Source organism: Cygnus olor, chromosome 17 (genome assembly GCF_009769625.2).
Source record: "Cygnus olor isolate bCygOlo1 chromosome 17, bCygOlo1.pri.v2, whole genome shotgun sequence".
Lineage (NCBI taxonomy): Eukaryota > Metazoa > Chordata > Aves > Anseriformes > Anatidae > Cygnus > Cygnus olor.
The window spans coordinates 5,907,970-5,927,676 of record NC_049185.1 but is presented as its reverse complement, the minus strand read 5'-3'; the positions used below and the strand labels follow the sequence as shown (position 1 = coordinate 5,927,676).

Genomic DNA, 19,707 nt, shown 5'->3' with positions numbered 1-19,707 from the left:
CCCCGGGGGGGGGGGCGCATCCAGCTCGGGCTGCCATGGAGGGGGGCTTCGCTGTGCTCCCGAGCGGCAGACTGGTCGCGGGGGTGCCGGGGACCCCCTCGCCGCGCAGCTGCTGACTGGGAGGAGGAGGGCGGTGAGGTGGGCTGCGAGAAACCGCCCGGGGTTACCAGCTGCACGGCCTCTGTCCCGCCTTCCGAACATAACGACGTTAAATGGAAAAAGAAACTGACGAAAAATGACACGGTTCTGTTCTTAATAGCCTGTGAAAAGCGTAATGCCAGCAGTGGAAAAGGTCCATGCCTAATGGATGCGGTGCAGACAAACCGGTTTATCTGTTCCCGTGTAAAGCGGCGGTGAGGGAGGGTTGTAAATGGAGTGAGGGAACAGCAGCCTCTGAACGTGCAGTTTGAGTCAGGAATTAAAGGAATTCGCTAAATGAATGAGAGAACAGGAAGTGGACTTGGCAAGTCATCCTTCTGTCTCTGCACCGCCCCTTTCTGTCAAATCAGGCATCCATTTCAAAATATGCACCGGGCATCCCTCCGTCGGGGGGCTTGGTGCCACCTCAGGCGTTGCAGCTGAGGGAATGGTTACGGCCAGGTCCAGCTCCTTTTGGGAAGGGATTTTTGGTTGAATATGAGAACTGTCTTGGCCTTTCTGGAAGGAGACCAAGCCTGGGAAAACAATGATAGGGCAAGCGAGTTCCAGAAATATCTAATCTGCGCCAGAGGGAGCGCACACACCTGTCTCCCCAGAGCTCTCGCAAGTCAAGAGAGTTTCATATAGAGGAGAACTAGACTGTATCTTCCCCTTCTCCCTGCCAACATCCACGGAATAGCTGCGATTGTAGTAACATAAAATTAATTCATGAGAGCGACTGTGCAGCAGTCTGAGTAAGAAAGTTAAGATCAAAGCATTTTTGATGTCAGGCTCTCCTTAGGGAAGAAGAATGTAGTTCTCACAACTTAAAGCTAGCAAATGTAACCAGTCCTGCTGGTTGTGTTTGGTCTGTACAGTAATGATGAGAGAGCATCATACCTAATAAGTGTGCTGCTTTGCATATTAAATGACTGTTTCTGTGAGGGCTAGTTCTGTGTCTTGCAACACCGCCAATATTAGCATTGTAATACTTCTGTTTTGGGTGGGGGGCTAGCAACATCTCAAGGGAGCTGTACTGAAGTCATATTCTATTTTTTGCTACCACCTGCTTTTGCTTCTAAAGAATTTGATCTTACTGGACTGACTAAACCTGCACTTAAGGGACTTTCCCCCAGCATGGAAGCTGCGTAGGGGACCCCTGCCACCAGCATTTGGGACCAAATTGCTCTTCAGGATTCACTCTTCCATGTTCTCCCCGCTGCTCCCCCCCGCCCCCAGCTGAGAGTAGTAGCTCCAAAGCAGTGCTCCAGTGCCCTGCGGATGGGGAACTGAGATTAGTAGCTGGGAACAGGAATGCAGTCAGCCTCCTTGGTGTTGCTTCTGCATTTGTCTCTACATGGCAGGAGAAATGGAGAGGGAGATCAGAAGGAATGTGGGAACTGGTAGTGTTTGCTCTGGCTAGATATCTGAAGTATGGTTTTATCAGCTCTAACTTCTTACTATGTTGTAAACATCTAGACTTGCTGCTTATTGTTGGCTGGTAGGGAATTTTCTTATGAAAGGCCTAGGCCTTCACTCCTATAATGTTTCATTATAATCCATGTTTGCCTTTATCAGCTTAATCTTTCTTTTTTTTCCAGATTGTAGCCAAGCCACTTCCTTGGAAGCAGTTAAATTGTTGTATTTAAAAGAAGTAGTATGACAGTTCTACTACACTGCTCTATGATATTAAATAAAAAGATTTCTTATAACTGTGCTGCGTATCAGTGGTCCTATATTGAGTCTTTCTAACCTTAAATCAAACTGTATACTGTTTATATCTGTAGCTATTTTAATTAAATATGGCTTTAAGTGGAGTAGCTTTTAATTCTGAATTTAGCCTGTTGCTGAGGGAATGTTATTTCACTTATCCTCAGTCTCCCCTGTACTTTACTGGATGGAGAAATGAAGGATGCAGAAAGCGTTCTTCAGGGAAGTTAAACATAAGTTGTAGTGCTATATACGGAATTCTTCTCTCCTACTTTCTAGTTGGAAGTGGATAAACGATAATGTGAACTGAAACAATGATCTTGGTCCATGTAAAATTGGAGGAGTACTAGGAATCAGTAGACTGTTTACATTCCTTGTGAAGCTCATTTTGCTTTATGTTGAACATTCTTCTGACTGAACTGTAGCTCCCAGCTTGTGCAGGAAGAATGACTGTCAGTCACAGTGCATATTAAATCCCAAGTTGTTATAGCTTGTATGTTCACCTCTGGTATGAGCATATGAGCTGTAGGAGGGAGAGCAGCTGTAGTTAAATAAAGATGTCCAGGTACTGATGGGGCAATACTCAAGCTGAGAATAAACTCATGTGTTTTACTGTTTGTTTAGGTCCACTTAATACAATCGAACTATTGTTTTTAGTTGTGAACTCTTCACAAATCCATAAAGAACTAGTATTTTGCTCATCCTTCCCACAGAGGTAATCATAATTAACAAATTAAGTCCTACAGCAATGGATGGGGATAAACTAAGGACTTGCTTTTACCTCTGTTAGTCAACCAGATGCAGCTTCTGTTGGAGCAGTGAAATATAAATTTACCAGATTGAACTCTTCTAGCGGGATTATAGTTAGTCTTTTGTGGCATTCCCACTGTAAATATGCTGGTACATAAACTGGAACCAATATTACTCAAATTCAGTGAACAAAGTGTTTTTGGTCTAAAATCAAACTTTTTCTTTCTGTAGTCTTAGGTTTGTTCTTAAAAGCTTCTCTTCATCCCCTTGTGAGCTTCTTTCAGTACTCAATAGCACAAATCTCTGCTAGCCTGTGCAGAAAGCATTGGTTATGACAACTCTCAGGTTTCTACATTGGGAGCTTTGTCCCATAGATGGACAGATACATGTATCTGTAGGCAGGTTTCTGCTTTCTGCTGAGTAACTAATAAAGGCTTTTAAGCACAAACAACTGAAAAAAAAAAAAGTGTGCGTGATTTACACCTTTGATGCATAAGTTTTATGCATCTTGGTGCAGCACTGAGAAGTTAAAAGTATCCTGGTCTTAAACATAAAAGGATGTAGTCTTCTTGACAAAACCACTTTTTTGAATAGTCTGAGATGTCATCTTAAGAATTATTATCTGTTGTGCAATAGGCATGACTGAGCTGAACTGTAATGGATTTCAGAAGTTTGCTTTGGCTAGGCATGCGGGTGTAAAAGCACTCAGGATATTTTCAAGCTGCAAATGACTTTTTTGGACTTGTATTCAAAAGGTAGGGCTAAATATCATGACTTGATTCGGCTGTTTAGTGTAGAAGAGACCGTATTTGTTCATATTTGGGTTGAAAAGTGCTCTACATGTGGTGGGGAGGCTTACTGAACAGATGATCTAGTCATCATTGCTGACATACAGGAACAGGGTTTTGTGTTGGGAGTAACCAACATTTAAAATGGAAGTGTAATTGGAACTAAAACTAAAACCTGTGATCCTGTGGTCTTGCATATTTCAGCTTTTGCATGTCCTTAAAGTCCCTTGCCTGTCAAAATGGGAAAGACTATAGCAGGAGACAGAGTGGGAGTGGGGAGGGGATGTCCAACAACTGTATGTGTGATTCTTCCTGGGCATGTGATTATAACTTTATATATCCATACAAGTGAAATAAAGTGTTCTGAGAAACTGTTACTGTGTTCCTGGCTTGCATAATGCTTTAAATGATACATGTTCTTGCTGTTCTAGTAGGCAGCGTTTAATATTTAGATATCTATAGCTTCTGTCCAAGCCATACTCTTTTCTAGTGGGTTTAAAACAACAGTTGATCAACGCTGAAAAGCTTTTCCACTAGAGCTGTGTGGCATTAAGCTCAAATGGGATATTTAGTGAACCCTGGAGGGATCTTAAATTCCCCAAGTCATTTAGACTCCAGCATTTAACTGATGATATGGCCCAAATATTTGGGTATTAGTACTGAACAGACAGTAAGTTAGGCTCACGTATTTCCCATTAGAGAAATGGGCTTTGTTTGAAGACTCTGTACTAGTGTCTGCATTGGTCTCTGCTTTCTCAGTCTGGATCCCTGCACTTCTACAGAAAGAACTGCATTAGAAAGCCCAATGTTCAGTAGAACTCTCATGTAAAGGCATCAGTAAACCGGGATGAGGAAAGATTACTAAATTTCAGAGTAACAGTGATTTCATCCTAAGTGTAGGATTTAAATAATACACTTCAGGTTAATTTTTACCATGTCAGAAGTTCTCAGTATCTAAGATGCTTAAAAATACATTTGGTAGGCAGTGATCTAATCCAGCCTGCAGTAATACTAGATATCTGTAAAGCAAAAATCCTTATCTGGTTCATTCAGCCTGACAGTGAAGAGTTCTTCACTGTACGCGTAGATAAGATGCATTAGGGCATGAGAAGGGTAGGGGAGGAATCAGGCTGTTACTTTAGAACACAGTGCTGTCCTTTCCTCTAGAGTGAGACCTACATAGGTGTGCTTAGTGGAGTTCTCAGCTGGATTAGTAAAAAGTAAAGTGGGAGGTAAAATCATTAAGGAGGTGCTCTCCATAATAAATGCCTCTGGAATGACTCTGTAATATAGAGTCCTACTTTTCAGAAGAAAGCAAAACTGGTCTGAGAGTACTGCTTGCGTAAGCAGTATAATAAAAAATGGAAATTCAGTAGCAAGTAGAGGCCTGCTTACTCCTTTACAAAAAACTGCAAAAATCTGTAATGTATGTAAGCTTCAGTACTGACATGTAGTGCCTTTACTTGAGGGTTTTTAAGATGTAGAGCTAAATGTATACTACCTACTGTAGTAAAGTTTTCTTAGCTCTGTACTTGAGGGAATGGAGACAGTGTTTTAGGATAATATAGTCCAGACTGGCCCGGCAGGCAGTCCCACCCAGGCTAGAAGCAGTGCTGGCTAATATTCCTTTATTTGGTTGTAAAGGGAATCTGCTCTTAGGTGTAGTCATAAGGAACGTGCATCTTGCACTGCTTCTGTGGAGCGCATGTCCTCTGAGAAGGATACTTACTCCTGCCCTGATGGAAGGAGGAGTCTTCAGTGTTTTCACACTGCTAATGTAGGAATTTGCTATGCACTGAAGCCTTCAGTATTTGCATGACCATCCTTTAGGAAGTACTAACATTTTGCCTTTAAAAGATGTGACTGACTTCCCTAATAACGCCAGCAGTGGTCATGCAGTAGTACTGTCAGTTTCTGAGACCTTTGCTAGATGTTACAACAGTTAAATCTGCAAGTTACAATACCAGAGTTTGATGCAAAATCTTCTTTCTGTTACTGAAGGTACCTAAAGGATTATGATTCTCCAGCATAGCCAGCATAGACCAGATTTTGAAGTGAATAAACTTGGGCTTAAAGCTGAACTTGAAGTAGGCTAATGCCTCCAGATTCTCACCACACAGACTGAGTGTCAAGCAGCTTTCTTGGAGAGGATGTCGAGCCAAAGCACAGTAACCGAGAGGGGACATCGGACAGCCTGCACTTCTACTCACTTCTACTCCAATACTCTGAGCTTGGATTAATTAAACTGAGTTAGAAACTTGCCTATGCTGCAGTTAAATTTCTCATGACACTTCATTTTATCAGTGTTTTATAATGGACTATACTTTGGTAGATGGACTTGGATCATGCCCAACATTAAAGTGTTCAAGTGTCTGCTTATGTGAACATGTAATTTGTCAGTAAGTGGACATTGTCCAGGCTCTGGCATGTGAGCAAGAGCACTGTAGCAAAGGGACGATCATTTATTCCTCTTGATCAAGCTCAGATGATGCAGCTACAACTTGTGTGTTTACTGGGTACCAAAACTTTCTGCGTTCCTCATATGTAAATGTTTTTCCTTCCTGACACAGAAGCCTGTAATAGCTGCATGCCCAATGCACTGTTCTGGCAGACTTCTGGGGAAGAGCAAACATCTTTTTATACCTGCATACATCTGGCTTGTATTGTATTACTGAAACTTCAGTATGCCAAGATGAGCGGTTACTGAGCTGAAGAGCTCCTTATCAGAAAACTGAACAGAAAACAGTTCCTGAGACATCCTGGGCACAGCTCTGACACCGCCTCACTGCTCGGTATCTCACTTAGGTACCCAGTTTATGGTTTGGTGAGTGGCTTTGCATGAGCTGTAACAAGCCATGATCAAACAGATCAAAACACACTAAACAGTTCGTGAGCTGTGTGTCCCTCGCTGCCCAAGCAGTTTACTCTATTGTGTGAGGGTACTGATGGTGTGCATGGAAGGAGCCTAACGACTGGGTGATGCTGGTGGTATTTCTATCCTCTCTGCCTGAGGGCAGTCCTTTTTCACTTGCAGTGCACTGAAAAGCAGTATAGGTTAATCCCTTAAGAAGCTTCAGTGAAGCTGAAGCCTCTGTTCATTTGCTTGGAAATCATTGCTGTGGGGCATGAAGCAGGTGCTTGGGCTTGTCATGCTTACAGTTGCACAAAATGCAGCTTACATCCACGCCCAGCTGGGGCGTGCTGCGTAGGTCAATCTGATTTACTCCAGACCAACTGAAGCAGTGATCCTCCTTCGCTGCCACCTCCTCTTGTTAATCTGAAATTGGAAGTGGCTGGAAACAAAGTTAACGCAGACTGATGAAAGTAAGAAATATTCATATTCTAGGGCAGTGACACAGAATGATTTAAAGTTGCATGAAGAATAGCTACTTTGTATGGTCATATGCCTGAGCCCAAGTTATGCCTGAGCTGGACTCAGAGGCGAGGTCTGCACTGAAATCCTGGTCTTTGCTGTTAATCCAAATGCTGTGGCATCCTGGGCAAGCGAAGATGAAATAATTAATTGATTATTTTAACACATTTTTCTTAGCTTGCACTAGTAAGGATTAAATTCAGAGAAGAAAGATGAACAAGTCCGTTTATAAAAATAGGCCATGGAAAACTGCACTGCACTGAGCTATTTGTGTGAGCAGTTGCACAGCATTTCTACTAAAGCTTTGAAATAACCTGGAAGCTTTAGCACTAGTGTTCCTTTGAGACTACAGCAGAAGTAAGAGGCTGGACAGCAGGAAGTAGCTGCAATTCAAAAAAGCAGATTAAATTTGGTACCACTGTAACTTAAGAGTTTCTTTCATCTCAGGACAGCTTCATAGGGGCTATATCTAGAGGTTTATCTGAAACAAATCTAAGGTCCTCTGGGGGAAGAAGCAAATACCACCATGATACCAATTATTTGGCAGCAGAATTCAGATTTTTCTTTTGTGTAGTATTTTGGTTGGTGTGGCAGAGGGTAGATTTTACCGAACCGTGATATCTATTAGCTAGTTAGAAAATACAGAGATAGCATAAATACTGTCTAAACATGAGCTATAACTGTAATCCAGTGCATTCAAGGTTAATTTGTGCTTCCAGGGAAGTACTTGGTGCTAGAGTGATCTCAGAGGAAAGAGGTATCAGAGATATTCCAAAACTAAATGAGAACTCCTGGACCTGCCAGTCATGTAGCCTGTTTCCAGGTGAAAATAGGATGAAGTTTTATCTCTTAGTTGCCTTATATCCTGTTTTTTCGTTCCACCAGTACTGTAAAGCTGGAACATGGTGTTCCAGCTTTGCCAAGGTAGACGTGGTGAGGTCTCTGCAATTAAGACAGGCCCTGGGGTGATGTATGTTCTTCATCTGTCTGTTGCTCCCTCAGCTTTCTTTTTCCTAATGAGATGATACAGAGTTGAAGCTTGGTAAAGATAAAGGAGTTAAGACTGCTTCATTAATTGTACTAGAAATACTATAGATGTTTCAGCTGAATATTTCTGACATCTTAAGGCCCTTCCTTGGAAAAGAACTCGTACTTAACATTGCAACCTTGTTATGCTTATTAGAATATCTGTTTTAGTGGAGAAGCTGGCATAAAACCTGTAAAGATAAGCGATGCTTAACAATTCCTGAACTTACTCTTGTCAATGCAATAGTCCACGTTAGACTATGGTGGTCAAAACACTGATGCTTCCTTAAATGTCTTGGGAATACTGCAATATCAATTCCCATCTAAGGGGAAAACGGGATAAGTCTGATGTCTCTACATATGATGCAAGCAATTTAAATAGGTGATCAGGTGAACTTCCAGGAGAAAGTATCTTGCTGTGTTGTCATCTTTTCTCTCTCACCAGCTGAATTGGGCTAGAGGATTAAGACCTGCTATGTAGATTCCATTCTGTAACATCACAGAATGGTTTCCGTAAGGGTAGTAGGTTCTCTGGAATAGTAATGCTACTGATTGAATATAGCCTATCAAATTACTAGAACCACATTAAGTAGTAAATACTTAAGTTAAAATTCCTTAGTTTGCATCAATAACACAACTGTGGAATGTCTTTGGAACTTGTACATCGATGTTTGTGTAGTTTTTACGTGTGGAGCAAAGCAAGGAAATAGATGATAAATTATAGTTCCAAAATGTACACTGTTCTCAGATAAATATGCTAGTTGTGCATTTCCTTCTGGAGGAGATTTTATATGTAGAGGCTTACGTTAGACGTCTCCATGAGAAGAATAGTAAAGTGCTCTGTTCCCTCTTTTTAGCTCCAAAATTTGGGCATTAACCCAGCAAACATTGGATTCAGCACCCTAACAATGGAATCTGACAAATTCATCTGCATCAGGGAGAAAGTGGGAGAGCAGGCGCAAGTAGTGATAATTGACATGAGCGACCCAACAACACCCATCAGACGTCCGATTTCTGCTGAAAGTGCCATCATGAATCCAGCCTCTAAAGTAATTGCTCTAAAAGGTGAGTAACCCTTTATTCTTGTAACATGAAACCTACTGTTTAGCTGTGTTACTGCTCATGTATGCTCTTAAGCGTAAGAGCTGTGTAAGCTTTCTAAGAAGAATGTCTATTAGAATAACAAGTCTTGCCTGAACTTGCATGCCGTATTTTGGTAGTGGATTTTTCAGTAATCTTTGGATGATTTGCCTCCAAGTAGGTGTGAGATGCTTGGGCTTGGCACTGCAGCCTACTATTTTCACTGAGGACCAGGTGAACGTATGGTATACTTTCCCTTAAAGCAGATGTTCTAAGCATAATAGACACTTGTAGACATGAATGGGGGGAGAGTAAAGCCACTCTTACTCTCTGCTCTGTGCTGACCCTTTCTCGTAGCTCTGAAGAGCTTACTAGATGCCAGCAAATTGTTATAAGGCTGGCCAGTAACTATGTGAGTCTGAACATACAAAAGCATGAACGTACAATCATGTTAAGTTTGATAACTGAGAACCTGCAGATAGAAGACATCTGTTTATCAGTACCTGTGGCATTGATCTTGGCTTTAAATGACACTCTGACCTGAAAGAAATCATTTTTAGTATATCTCTTTTCTTAAATGGGTAACTTCTAGTATTTACTCTCAATAACTGTTTGTTACTGACTATGTACTTTTCTTTCTGCATCTTATCTAAACAGATGGTGAGTGAACTTTGTCATGACATTTCATGTTCAGTAGTACAGAATGGTCTAATCTCATAAAAAGTACTGAACTTTGAGGTAGCCATTTGACAGTTCACTTCATAGCCCTGTAGAGGGGATCTTAATCCTCAACTGGTATTACAGTGAAAGTGTTCTCCATTGGCTTGTTGCTAACCATTTGGCTGCTTTGACTATTGACTGTACCCTGTGGAGAAGTGTGTTCTTAGTTTGTGTGTGTGTGTATATATGATGGAAGTACAGTTGATAGACAAAACCAAGTTGCAATACTTTTATGAGAGACCTCTGCTAGCATGTCCTGTGTGCTATTCATTTCTGCCTAAGTGTGGTATTCGGTGTGAAAATGTGTGACGACATTGCTTAGGGGTCCAAGAAATAACTGTCCTCAGAACTGGTACAAAGCATATAACTTGCTGTCTACAATATCAGACTTACACTGACATGAAGTGAAAACTAATGTGTTAACATTTGACTTTAGCTGTAATTGTGGTTCACCTGGGGTGCTAATACATCCTGCAAAGGACTGCCTTACCTGGGGTGTGGTTAAAGGTAACGATGAAAAGATCTATTTCAGATCTGTTAGCATTCACTGTCTTTAATCTTGGACCCCTTTTTAACAAACCTTATTGGCAAGGAAAGTGCCTTTTCTATACTGGCAGAATTTCATCTAACTCTTAAAAGGAAACAGTAGCATCTGTTTTTAAAACTTACCTGCTAACACTTACTAAACAGATTATCAACAGTTTCTAAGAATATATTTTTATTCTTGCCACTGTTAGACTTGCTCAAAAGGAGTATTGTTCTGTCCATGCAGAGTGAATAAGCTTGTCCTGTGAACAGACAAAGCTAAGTGTATGATTTCACATTGACATGCAAAGTTGTGTTGTCAGGTATTGCAAACTTAGAGCTTTTCTTGTATCAATAGTGTAATGGCCAAAGGTTTTTGGGGAAAAGAGAATAAATAAAGCTACCTAACCCACACGCTGTTGCTACCCAAGATAACCAGTGTAACTACAGTAAACCGTGCTGAGGATATGGTTTTAAGTCAGTATGTCACACCAGACTTTCCCTGCTGATTGACTGAGGTATTAGTAGTTAAAACTGTTGCGTATTGTGACCAAGTGTGCTGTGATTGGGAGTTGCTCATAACCTGTGGATTATTGAGCAATAAATATACAATCCCACTCCCAAAGAAGAAATGAAATGGTTCTTGAGTTAAAGTGAAAGCGTATGCACAATTTCATTTCTGGATTGCATGTGGCATTCTCCAGGTGTACCAAGCTTTATGCATTGTCCTTGTGTCCGTGATTCTCTCTTGCTTTGCTCTGTACCGAGAGTACTCCCCAGTCGGTGTCAGCGGAGAATGCAATACTCAACGGATGCTTCCATTCCTTGTGGAATGGAGAAACTTCATGCTCCAGTGAACTGAAATGTAAACGCCAGTTTTATAAAAACAAATCAAACCAAAAAAACAATAAAAGGTGCTTGCCTGACTACACTTGCAGAGAATAGTCTTAAATATACTGATGAGTCTGTATCTTGGCCAGGAAAACCTATGTAAGAGTCTGGCTTTTTGTCTCAGATCTTGGCCTAAGAAAGCACTCAAGTAGGTGTAAGACTCAAACTCACTCAACCTTGCTGTTTGTGACTTCATAGCATGTTCCACTCTCAATCCAGGTAACTAAATTATTGTAGTTTAATTGCAGTTTAGAGCTCTGAACCTTAAACTCATGTTGCCATACTTAAATAACATGGCTTTGGAGCTTGCGGTCCCCACCCACCATCAAGAGCTAGCCAGTTGATGAAGCTTCTTAAGCCATTTCCAACTGTAACACAGCAGTTCAGTTTATTCTAGACAATAGACAAGCATGAGCTTTTAGCTCATTTTGTTAGCTTATCGGTTCTTTCTATGTTCTTAAAACTAGGGACATCTTGCTTTGTTTTTAGGAAGATTAAGAGCAGTTTCTGTGTGCACACACTGGTGTTCCTGTTTAGGTGGTGAACTAGAGCCCTTCCAGAACTACTTGTCTGCCTTCTGGATGCCAGGCACTATTCCCAAATCAGTCCTTTGACAACACCAGTCTACTGCTGGACAAAATATCCAACATAGTAAATACGTTATTTCCAACTATCAGTTTACAGCTGGTGTTAGGCCTGGGTTTGTTGCATTTGTATAACACAGTAACTGCGTGTGCAGAGGTGGCAAGGTGATCAGAAACAGGCTGCTTTTGGTCTCAGGAAAACTAGCATGCTGTCCAAGGAACTAACTGATCATGATAACAGATCTTTATGCTGTTAACACAGGGAACATAAATGCTGCATGTGGGAATTCTGAAGTGTCTTGCTTTGTCTCTTGGCACTGTTATACAGTAAATTGATCGTATTAGTTTGTTATACTAAAGCCTTACAGAGCAGCCTGAGTTGCATATTAACTTGGGTTTATTGTCTCTTGGAAATGATTCCACAGTGGCCAGCAGCCTTCATCTATCAAGACTTCCCAGTAGATAATCAGAAGTGTTACTAGCAGGGAAAACACTTCAGAAATGTGGATAGAAATAAAGGCATTACAAGCCAATACTCTAGCAGTCTGAGTGGGTGTCTTGTGAACAGAAAACAATATTCCTAGAGCTGAATAGTCTTAGTTGCAGTCAAGTAAAATATTACCGACTTCCTGAAAGGGATGGAATCCCTTATTCTTTGACTAGTCAGCTCATTGGGTTGGCTCGATTACATTAATTTTAATAGTCTACTCCTACGTGCTTCTGGTGGTTCAAACAGATGCTAAAGTCAAGCTTAAACCTGCAATATAGTTTCCCAAATCATGAAGCAGCACTCTAAACTGGAACTAAAGCTCCAAGCCTTTCTGTAAACTTTCCGACCTTTTTACTGTCCTCTTCAATAGGCAGTTGTTATACTACTGTTTTACATAGCCCATCCATTTCCCAGTTAAGTGCAGAGCCTGTTCTGCTCCAACAGAAGGACAGAATGGAAGCTATGGTCCTTGGCTAGCTATTTCAAGAGCTGTTGCAAGTCTCTTGCTGTTGGATTCAGTTCAGGTGATCTACAGCAGCTACTAGATTGATACAAACTGGAGCCACTCTTTCTATTAATTACACTGAATGACATCAACTAGACAGCTATAAGTTGATACATAGTGCTGCTACATAAACTAGTTTACTCAAGCTCTGTCTTATATTGTTTTGTTGTTGTTGTTTTTTTAACTACACTTTATAGTTAGTCAAAATATCTATGCTTGTCAGTCATTGGTTGGAATGCCGTGTAAGTGTCCATAACAAGTTTTTTTGCATCAGGGCTGGAGGAGGTTGTGGGTTGGGAGGAGATTTTGTTTGGTACGAGTCAAGTATCAAAGAACACTGGTGTGACAGGACACTGACCCTGTCTGTAACATCACTGGAATAGTGGACTGAACAGGATGTTTGTAGGTAGGCAGACTACAGGATGGCTGTCGTAATAATTGATCTATGATGTTTCTTGGGTTTTGTCGTACTAGCTGGGAAAACACTACAGATCTTTAACATTGAGATGAAAAGTAAAATGAAAGCCCACACCATGGCGGAGGAGGTGATCTTCTGGAAATGGATATCTGTGAATACGGTTGCCTTGGTAACAGAGACAGCAGTCTACCACTGGAGCATGGAGGGAGAATCTCAACCCCAAAAGATGTTTGACAGGCATGCTAGTCTTGCGGGGTGCCAAATCATCAATTACAGAACTGATGAACACCAAAAATGGCTGTTGCTCATAGGAATTTCAGCACAGGTAAGTTACCTGTAAACATCATGCTATGAAAATGATCAGGAGAGCCTTGGCCTTACTTAATAGCTGCTGTGGTTTCTTAAGTTTGGTTTCTTCAAAAATGCCTTTCGTGGAAGAATAACCTGACCTTTAATGTGATTAAAGCATTGGAAGAGGGGATGAGAGAGGCACTTGTCTTTTTAGTTAACTGTCCCAGTGGTCTTGCTATAAACATTTGAAATCTTACCTCTAAATGCTGACTTTTTTTCTCCCCCAGCAAAATCGTGTGGTTGGTGCAATGCAGCTGTACTCAGTTGATAGAAAAGTCTCCCAACCTATAGAGGGCCATGCAGCAGCTTTCGCAGAATTCAAAATAGAGGGAAATGCCAAACCTTCCACTCTCTTTTGTTTTGCTGTGAGGAGTCCTGCAGGGGGCAAGGTAAAGTTTGCAACAATTTTCTTGTTTTGGTATAGCAGAACTCAGTACTAGTAGAACTTAAGTGAGCTCACAGTTCACTGTATGCTGTGGGAAGAACAGCTTGTGGACCTTGTATTCAGCATATTTGGTCAGTATGAAAATGTTTTATTTTAACGGGATAGAAACTGCTAAAAGTCTGAGTTGCTTTCATGAAACTTAAGCATAAGAACAAGCATAGATGCAATAAGAACTGAGTCCAAGCTATTGGAGCATCAATTTATGCCCAAGTTATGCTTTGTGTATGAAGGTAAGTCATCAAGCAGCCACTTATGTCTAGAATCCAGTACAGAAGAGATTTGATAAGCCTTAGTGCTGTAGGTAGGTTGTTTGCATCTAGCTGGTAGTGGGTCTGAGCAGCAGCTGAATATATTACAATTTCTGAGTGGTCTGTAAAGAACATTACAAATTCTTATGCTTTCTAGTCTTTTACTGCACAAATTGTTGATAAATTGACAAGAAGTCTCACTCAAAACTTCTTGAAATAGAAATATACAGTCTGCTTTCATAGAAAACATGTCCTTTAGCTTTTTCTGTTTTTTTTTTTGTATTATCAAGTTCTGGGGAACTTGTCCTTCGGATAAGTATCTGGAACACAGCTGCCCAGACTGTATTGCTTCAGGATTGGGCAGATATTTAGCAGCCAGCTGTGGCAGATGATTTCAGTAGCTTATCTGAATAGAGGAACTTCTTTAATGTGGTTGGTCTTGCAGGCAGTCTTGTGACATGTACTCTTTTACTTCCTAGCTTCACATAATTGAAGTGGGTCAGCCAGCTACTGGGAATCAGCCATTTGTTAAGAAAGCTGTTGATGTGTTTTTCCCACCGGAGGCGCAGACAGACTTTCCTGTGGCAATGCAGGTAAATGTTTGACCAAAAAAAACCCCAACTTTATAGCCTGGCATGTAGCTGGTGTCTGTCATAAAGAATGTTTTCTACTGTGGCTTCACTGTTATTCCTCCTAACTCTGGGAGGACTGTTAATGGACTTACGGGGAGCAGACTGCACATTAAAACGGAAACTCACCCACAAATATATAGGCTGTTCCAGTATTTGTCTGGACATGTCAACTTAAGGTTGTATTAAAAACAAAATACACACACACAAAATCAATAGTGTCTTCTGGTAGAATGTCTCTAATATCGGTCAACCTTCTTGTTGAATAGCTAACAAGTTTGACTAGCTTCTGTCTTATTGACAGCAGTCCAAAAGTAACAAGACACCAAGTATTGGACACAGTCAAATAAGTAGTACTGTAACTCATGGGTTCTTGTCTATACTGATCATTCTTGTTAATAGCAGATAATTCTGCATTTTCAGGCTATTGAACTGTCTACTAATGATTAGCGTTCTAGATATGAGTGGTACAGCCCCTGGTGTAACTGGGCATGAAAGTGGCATTTCATCTACAGTAGATGTCATACGACAAATCGGGTGGAGTTTCCTATATTAGCCTACCTCCTGTAGTAGCAGCACAGAAAAGGTACCTTAGGACATTACTGGGAGTTTTTTTCAGGGAAATAATATGACTAGTTGCTTTGAAAGACAAAACTTCACTTAGGGTGTCTACAGGACTACACATTGTACTTGAAAAACAAACTATCTCGGAGCGTGCAACTGCTGACCAGTCTAATAGACCAGCTTCATAAATAAACCAAGAGAAGCCATAATAAACTAAACAAAGCAAGCTGTCTTCATGGCAGGACTCATGGATCTCATTAACAAAACTTTTGAAGACTTGGTCCAAAGTGAAAATACTTCTAAATACCATTTTGGTCTAAAAGCCTCCTTGTTCTTGTGACTTAACAGCTAAACTGGAGTTCTCAGCAGCTGAGCTTGGTTTAGGTTCTGCTGTGCTTTGGGTAGGCCTTGATGGAAAGGAGGATTATCTTGCTAATATTTTTGAACAGAAACTTGTACTGACATATCTGACTAGAATGCTAGTTATGTCCAAACTTTATTCCTTATCCTGGCTCATTAGGATGAGGAGTAGTAAGTCCTTTGCTGCAGATGAATATTAATTTCCCTTCAGCCTCAGTGTTCAGTGGAGCTCTGGCTCCAAATGGCAAGCAAAGCTATTCATTGCTTTGAGTCTGTAATGAAGAAGCCTGAAGCTATATTTGTTCCTAGCATCAGTGCAAAGGCATGTCACTGCAAAACTGCCTTGTAACTAGGCTAAAGGCAGCTGTCTTAACTGTTGTAATCTTAGTCTTGACTAATGAAAACTCATCTTTTGGCAGATTGGAATTAAGCATGGTGTTATCTACCTGATCACGAAGTATGGTTATATTCACATGTATGACTTGGAGTCTGGAGTTTGCATCTACATGAACCGTATTAGTGCTGACACTATTTTTGTCACAGCTTCTCATGAACCTACCTCAGGCATTATTGGTGTCAACAAAAAAGGACAGGTAACAAATCCATCAATCTGTTTTTAAGTCTTCTAAAGCTCAGATGAGTGTAACAAACCTAATGAGTGACTTGATGCAACAAACATCATGGAAGAGATCAAGTTACTACTTGATTTCAATCATTTCTTAACCTCTCCTAGCACAGACTGCTTGAGAGGGAGGAACTTGTTTGTGGTTTTTGATTATTATTTTTTTATATATATATATTATTATTTTTTAATAACATACCACTTCACTGATAGTCTGTGTAGCCATTTGGTTGCTATATTTTGTGGTAGTTGTGGAAGGGACAGTAGTTCTCAATTATGCCTTTTGTCCTTTCTAGGTGCTTTCCGTATGTGTTGAGGAAGACAACATAGTGAACTACGCTACAAACGTTCTCCAGAATCCTGATCTGGGTCTGCGTATGGCTATACGTAGTAATCTAGCTGGCGCAGAGGAATTATTTGCCAGAAAGTTCAACACATTGTTTGCTCAAGGAAGCTATGCAGATGCTGCTAAAGTAGCTGCATCTGCACCAAAGGTAAGTAACTCCAAGGGCAAAGGTTAGAAGCCATCAGGATTGCCTTAGCTTAGTTGACTTGCTTAGGTCACTTGCATTTCAGCACTTGACATTCAAGAGCTAAAGTGCTGCACTACTAGCCTTAGTTGTCTGCAGTTCACTTGCTTGTTCTGTGTAATATATTCTCCTGTGTCCTATCAAGGAGCATCTGCCATACTTTTCCAACCATGGGCTTGACTTGCTGTGGGCACTGACTTCTAGCTAGAACATCATTGGCTTGGGTTTGAAGATCCCCACCCTGAGGGGTTAAGAATAGATGCCTCAGTACATAGCTGAACTTAACACCTGGTTTTTGTCTACTACTATTCAGCCTTCAAAAATTAAATGTTTCTCTTCTGTATATTGTGCCTCTACAGGGAATTCTACGTACCAGTGATACAATCAGGAAGTTCCAGAGTGTACCAGCTCAGCCTGGGCAGGCCTCTCCCCTGCTCCAGTACTTTGGGATATTGCTTGACCAGGGACAGCTGAACAAGTTTGAGTCTCTAGAGCTCTGTCGCCCTGTTCTACAGCAAGGCCGCAAGCAGCTTCTGGAGAAGTGGCTGAAGGAAGACAAGGTAGGCTTGATCATTACACTAGCTTAATTCTGTTGCCTTGTAGCAGTTGAGTGTGAACAACTCTTTTGTTGGTACTACATCTCTGAATTCTTGTGCTTGACAAAATACCACTTCTGTATTCAGCTGGAGTGCTCAGAGGAGTTGGGAGACTTGGTGAAGACAGCTGACCCTACCCTTGCACTCAGTGTCTATCTTCGTGCCAATGTGCCAAACAAAGTGATACAGTGCTTCGCTGAAACTGGTCAATTCCAGAAAATAGTGCTGTATGCTAAAAAGGTAAATTCGTTTGTCACAAACTGTTAGACTCTATTTTATGTTTAATGTGTACATTCTCAAATTATCTTCCATGAGATAAGTTTGATTTCTCTTACTCAAAACTGATAAGTAGCAAAGATTGAGAAATAGTGGAATTCATGGTGTATGTCTAAGGTTCAGCAAAGCAATCCACAAAAGTTGAAATCAGAACCTCCTCAATTATATGAACTATCAAATTGTGAATTGGTTCAAGTTTATTCTAGAAAATAAAGATAAGATTCTTTGTAAATCTATAAGGCAGGTTGTTGGTTTTTTTTGTATAGAATTAAAAAACAATTTACCTTATGTCCACTTGCAAGTTTAGAACCTTGCGTGATAATGCGTTAAGACGCTTGTAAAAATTTGTTTCTAGAAGTTTTCTTACCCAATAAAAAATGTACCCTAGTGTAAGTTCAGCTACTTACTAAGTAGGTGAATACTGAATTTTTGTGTCAACATACAGATAATACTTTTGTCTGTGAATACCTGGAACATGGGAGATGGGCATGGCAAGCCTCAGAACAGTTCACGGTGCTTATGCTAAAGATTCTGAAGGCTTAAAAGAGATTTAAAGCTTCCCAGACACGCATGACTGTTTCTGAAATCTCTAGGTTGGCTATACCCCAGACTGGATTTTCTTGCTGAGAAGTGTGATGAGAGTCAGCCCTGATCAAGGCCTGCAGTTCTCTCAGATGCTGGTACAGGATGAGGAGCCACTGGCTAACATTAACCAGGTGATGCCTACAACAAGAGTACTGGTCTCTTTCTAGACAGAGGTAATAGCATAGTACCATTCTGGGGACTGGTAAGGCCAGTTCAGGTCTCTAGTTGGCTTGGTTAGAAAAGTGACTAAACTATTCTAGTCAAGTTTGATTACCTTAAAGTCTTTAGAGGCAGGTGTGCTCTCAAGTGCTTGTGGAAGCTCTCTGGATTCTTACAGGAAACTTGATAATGAATCTGTCACAGTCTTAGTCAAAACAATAATGAGTGTTACTGTCAATTTAGGAAGCTCCTACTGTTGGCTCTAATGGAGCAGCCGTGAACTCTTCCCATAGCAGAGAAGTTACAGGAAGGTGAACAAACAAACCTCAAATGAGTGCTGTCTTACAGAGGCTGCTTCTGGTTAAATTGACAAAGAACTAAAGCAACAACTTGCATTATTAAATAACTGAAGCTGTTTAGAAAAAGGATTAGCTTTTCTTTCTGAAACTGTCCCAAAAAAGGACAAGGGATGGAATTTGCTTACCTTGTGAAAACTGAATAGTGGGTGGCAAAATCTAGCATAACAGATTAAAGTAATGCACTCCTTGCATTCTAGAGAAAAAAACAAAGCGTGAAACTTGTGTCTGTATTACCATGGTAGTAATACTATGAAAAAAAAGGAAATGTAGCATGTTAAGTGCTGTGATGAGCTGCCTTTCTAGCCAGGCCATTAGTATACACAAATAAACATGCACGTGTATATACAGACCACTCTTTTCTAACAATCTCAACAGATTGTGGATGTGTTCATGGAGAACAGTCTCATTCAGCAATGCACGTCCTTTCTGTTGGATGCTTTGAAAAATAACCGCCCTGCAGAAGGCCACCTTCAGACTCGGCTGCTGGAAATGAATTTAATTCATGCCCCACAGGTAAGACTCTTAACCTAGTTCCTCCAGAAAGTGAAGGAGAGACATTAGTAGGCTTGTGCTGATTTTCTACATCTAAAGTTCTTACAACAGTCTAATGTATGGTACTGATATCTATATACAGTTTACCAACATCAAAGACTACTAACGAGTCACTGCTATGTCTTTTCAACAAACTTCAGTTTGAGCTGCTGTGATTCTCTAACAGTCTGAGTATGAAATGAAATGTGATCTCCCAGGTTGCAGATGCCATCCTTGGAAACCAAATGTTTACACACTATGATCGTGCTCATATTGCCCAGCTGTGTGAAAAGGCAGGCTTGCTCCAGCGAGCTTTGGAACACTACACCGATCTCTATGATATTAAACGTGCTGTTGTTCATACTCATCTCTTGAATCCCGAGGTAAGTTTATTGAGCACAGGAAAAAAAAATGAAAGCCTGAGCTTCGGTGGGTGAAGTGACCTCTCCTTAGC

The 19,707-nt window shown here is 40.8% G+C and overlaps 1 protein-coding gene across 2 annotated transcripts in view; it reads left to right on the top strand.

Annotated features, from left to right (window-relative positions):
- CLTCL1 (clathrin heavy chain like 1) overlaps positions 1-19,707 on the top strand; it is a 37,620-nt gene that overhangs the window by 572 nt on the left and 17,341 nt on the right. For both annotated transcript variants that reach the window (XM_040577191.1, XM_040577190.1), the window contains exons 2-12: positions 8,643-8,850; positions 13,055-13,323; positions 13,577-13,738; positions 14,522-14,635; positions 16,015-16,188; positions 16,514-16,711; positions 17,107-17,307; positions 17,431-17,583; positions 18,213-18,335; positions 19,098-19,235; positions 19,472-19,636. In XM_040577191.1, coding sequence (XP_040433125.1) covers positions 8,643-8,850; positions 13,055-13,323; positions 13,577-13,738; positions 14,522-14,635; positions 16,015-16,188; positions 16,514-16,711; positions 17,107-17,307; positions 17,431-17,583; positions 18,213-18,335; positions 19,098-19,235; positions 19,472-19,636 — 1,905 coding nt within the window. The remainder of the gene's footprint in view (positions 1-8,642; positions 8,851-13,054; positions 13,324-13,576; positions 13,739-14,521; positions 14,636-16,014; positions 16,189-16,513; positions 16,712-17,106; positions 17,308-17,430; positions 17,584-18,212; positions 18,336-19,097; positions 19,236-19,471; positions 19,637-19,707) is intronic.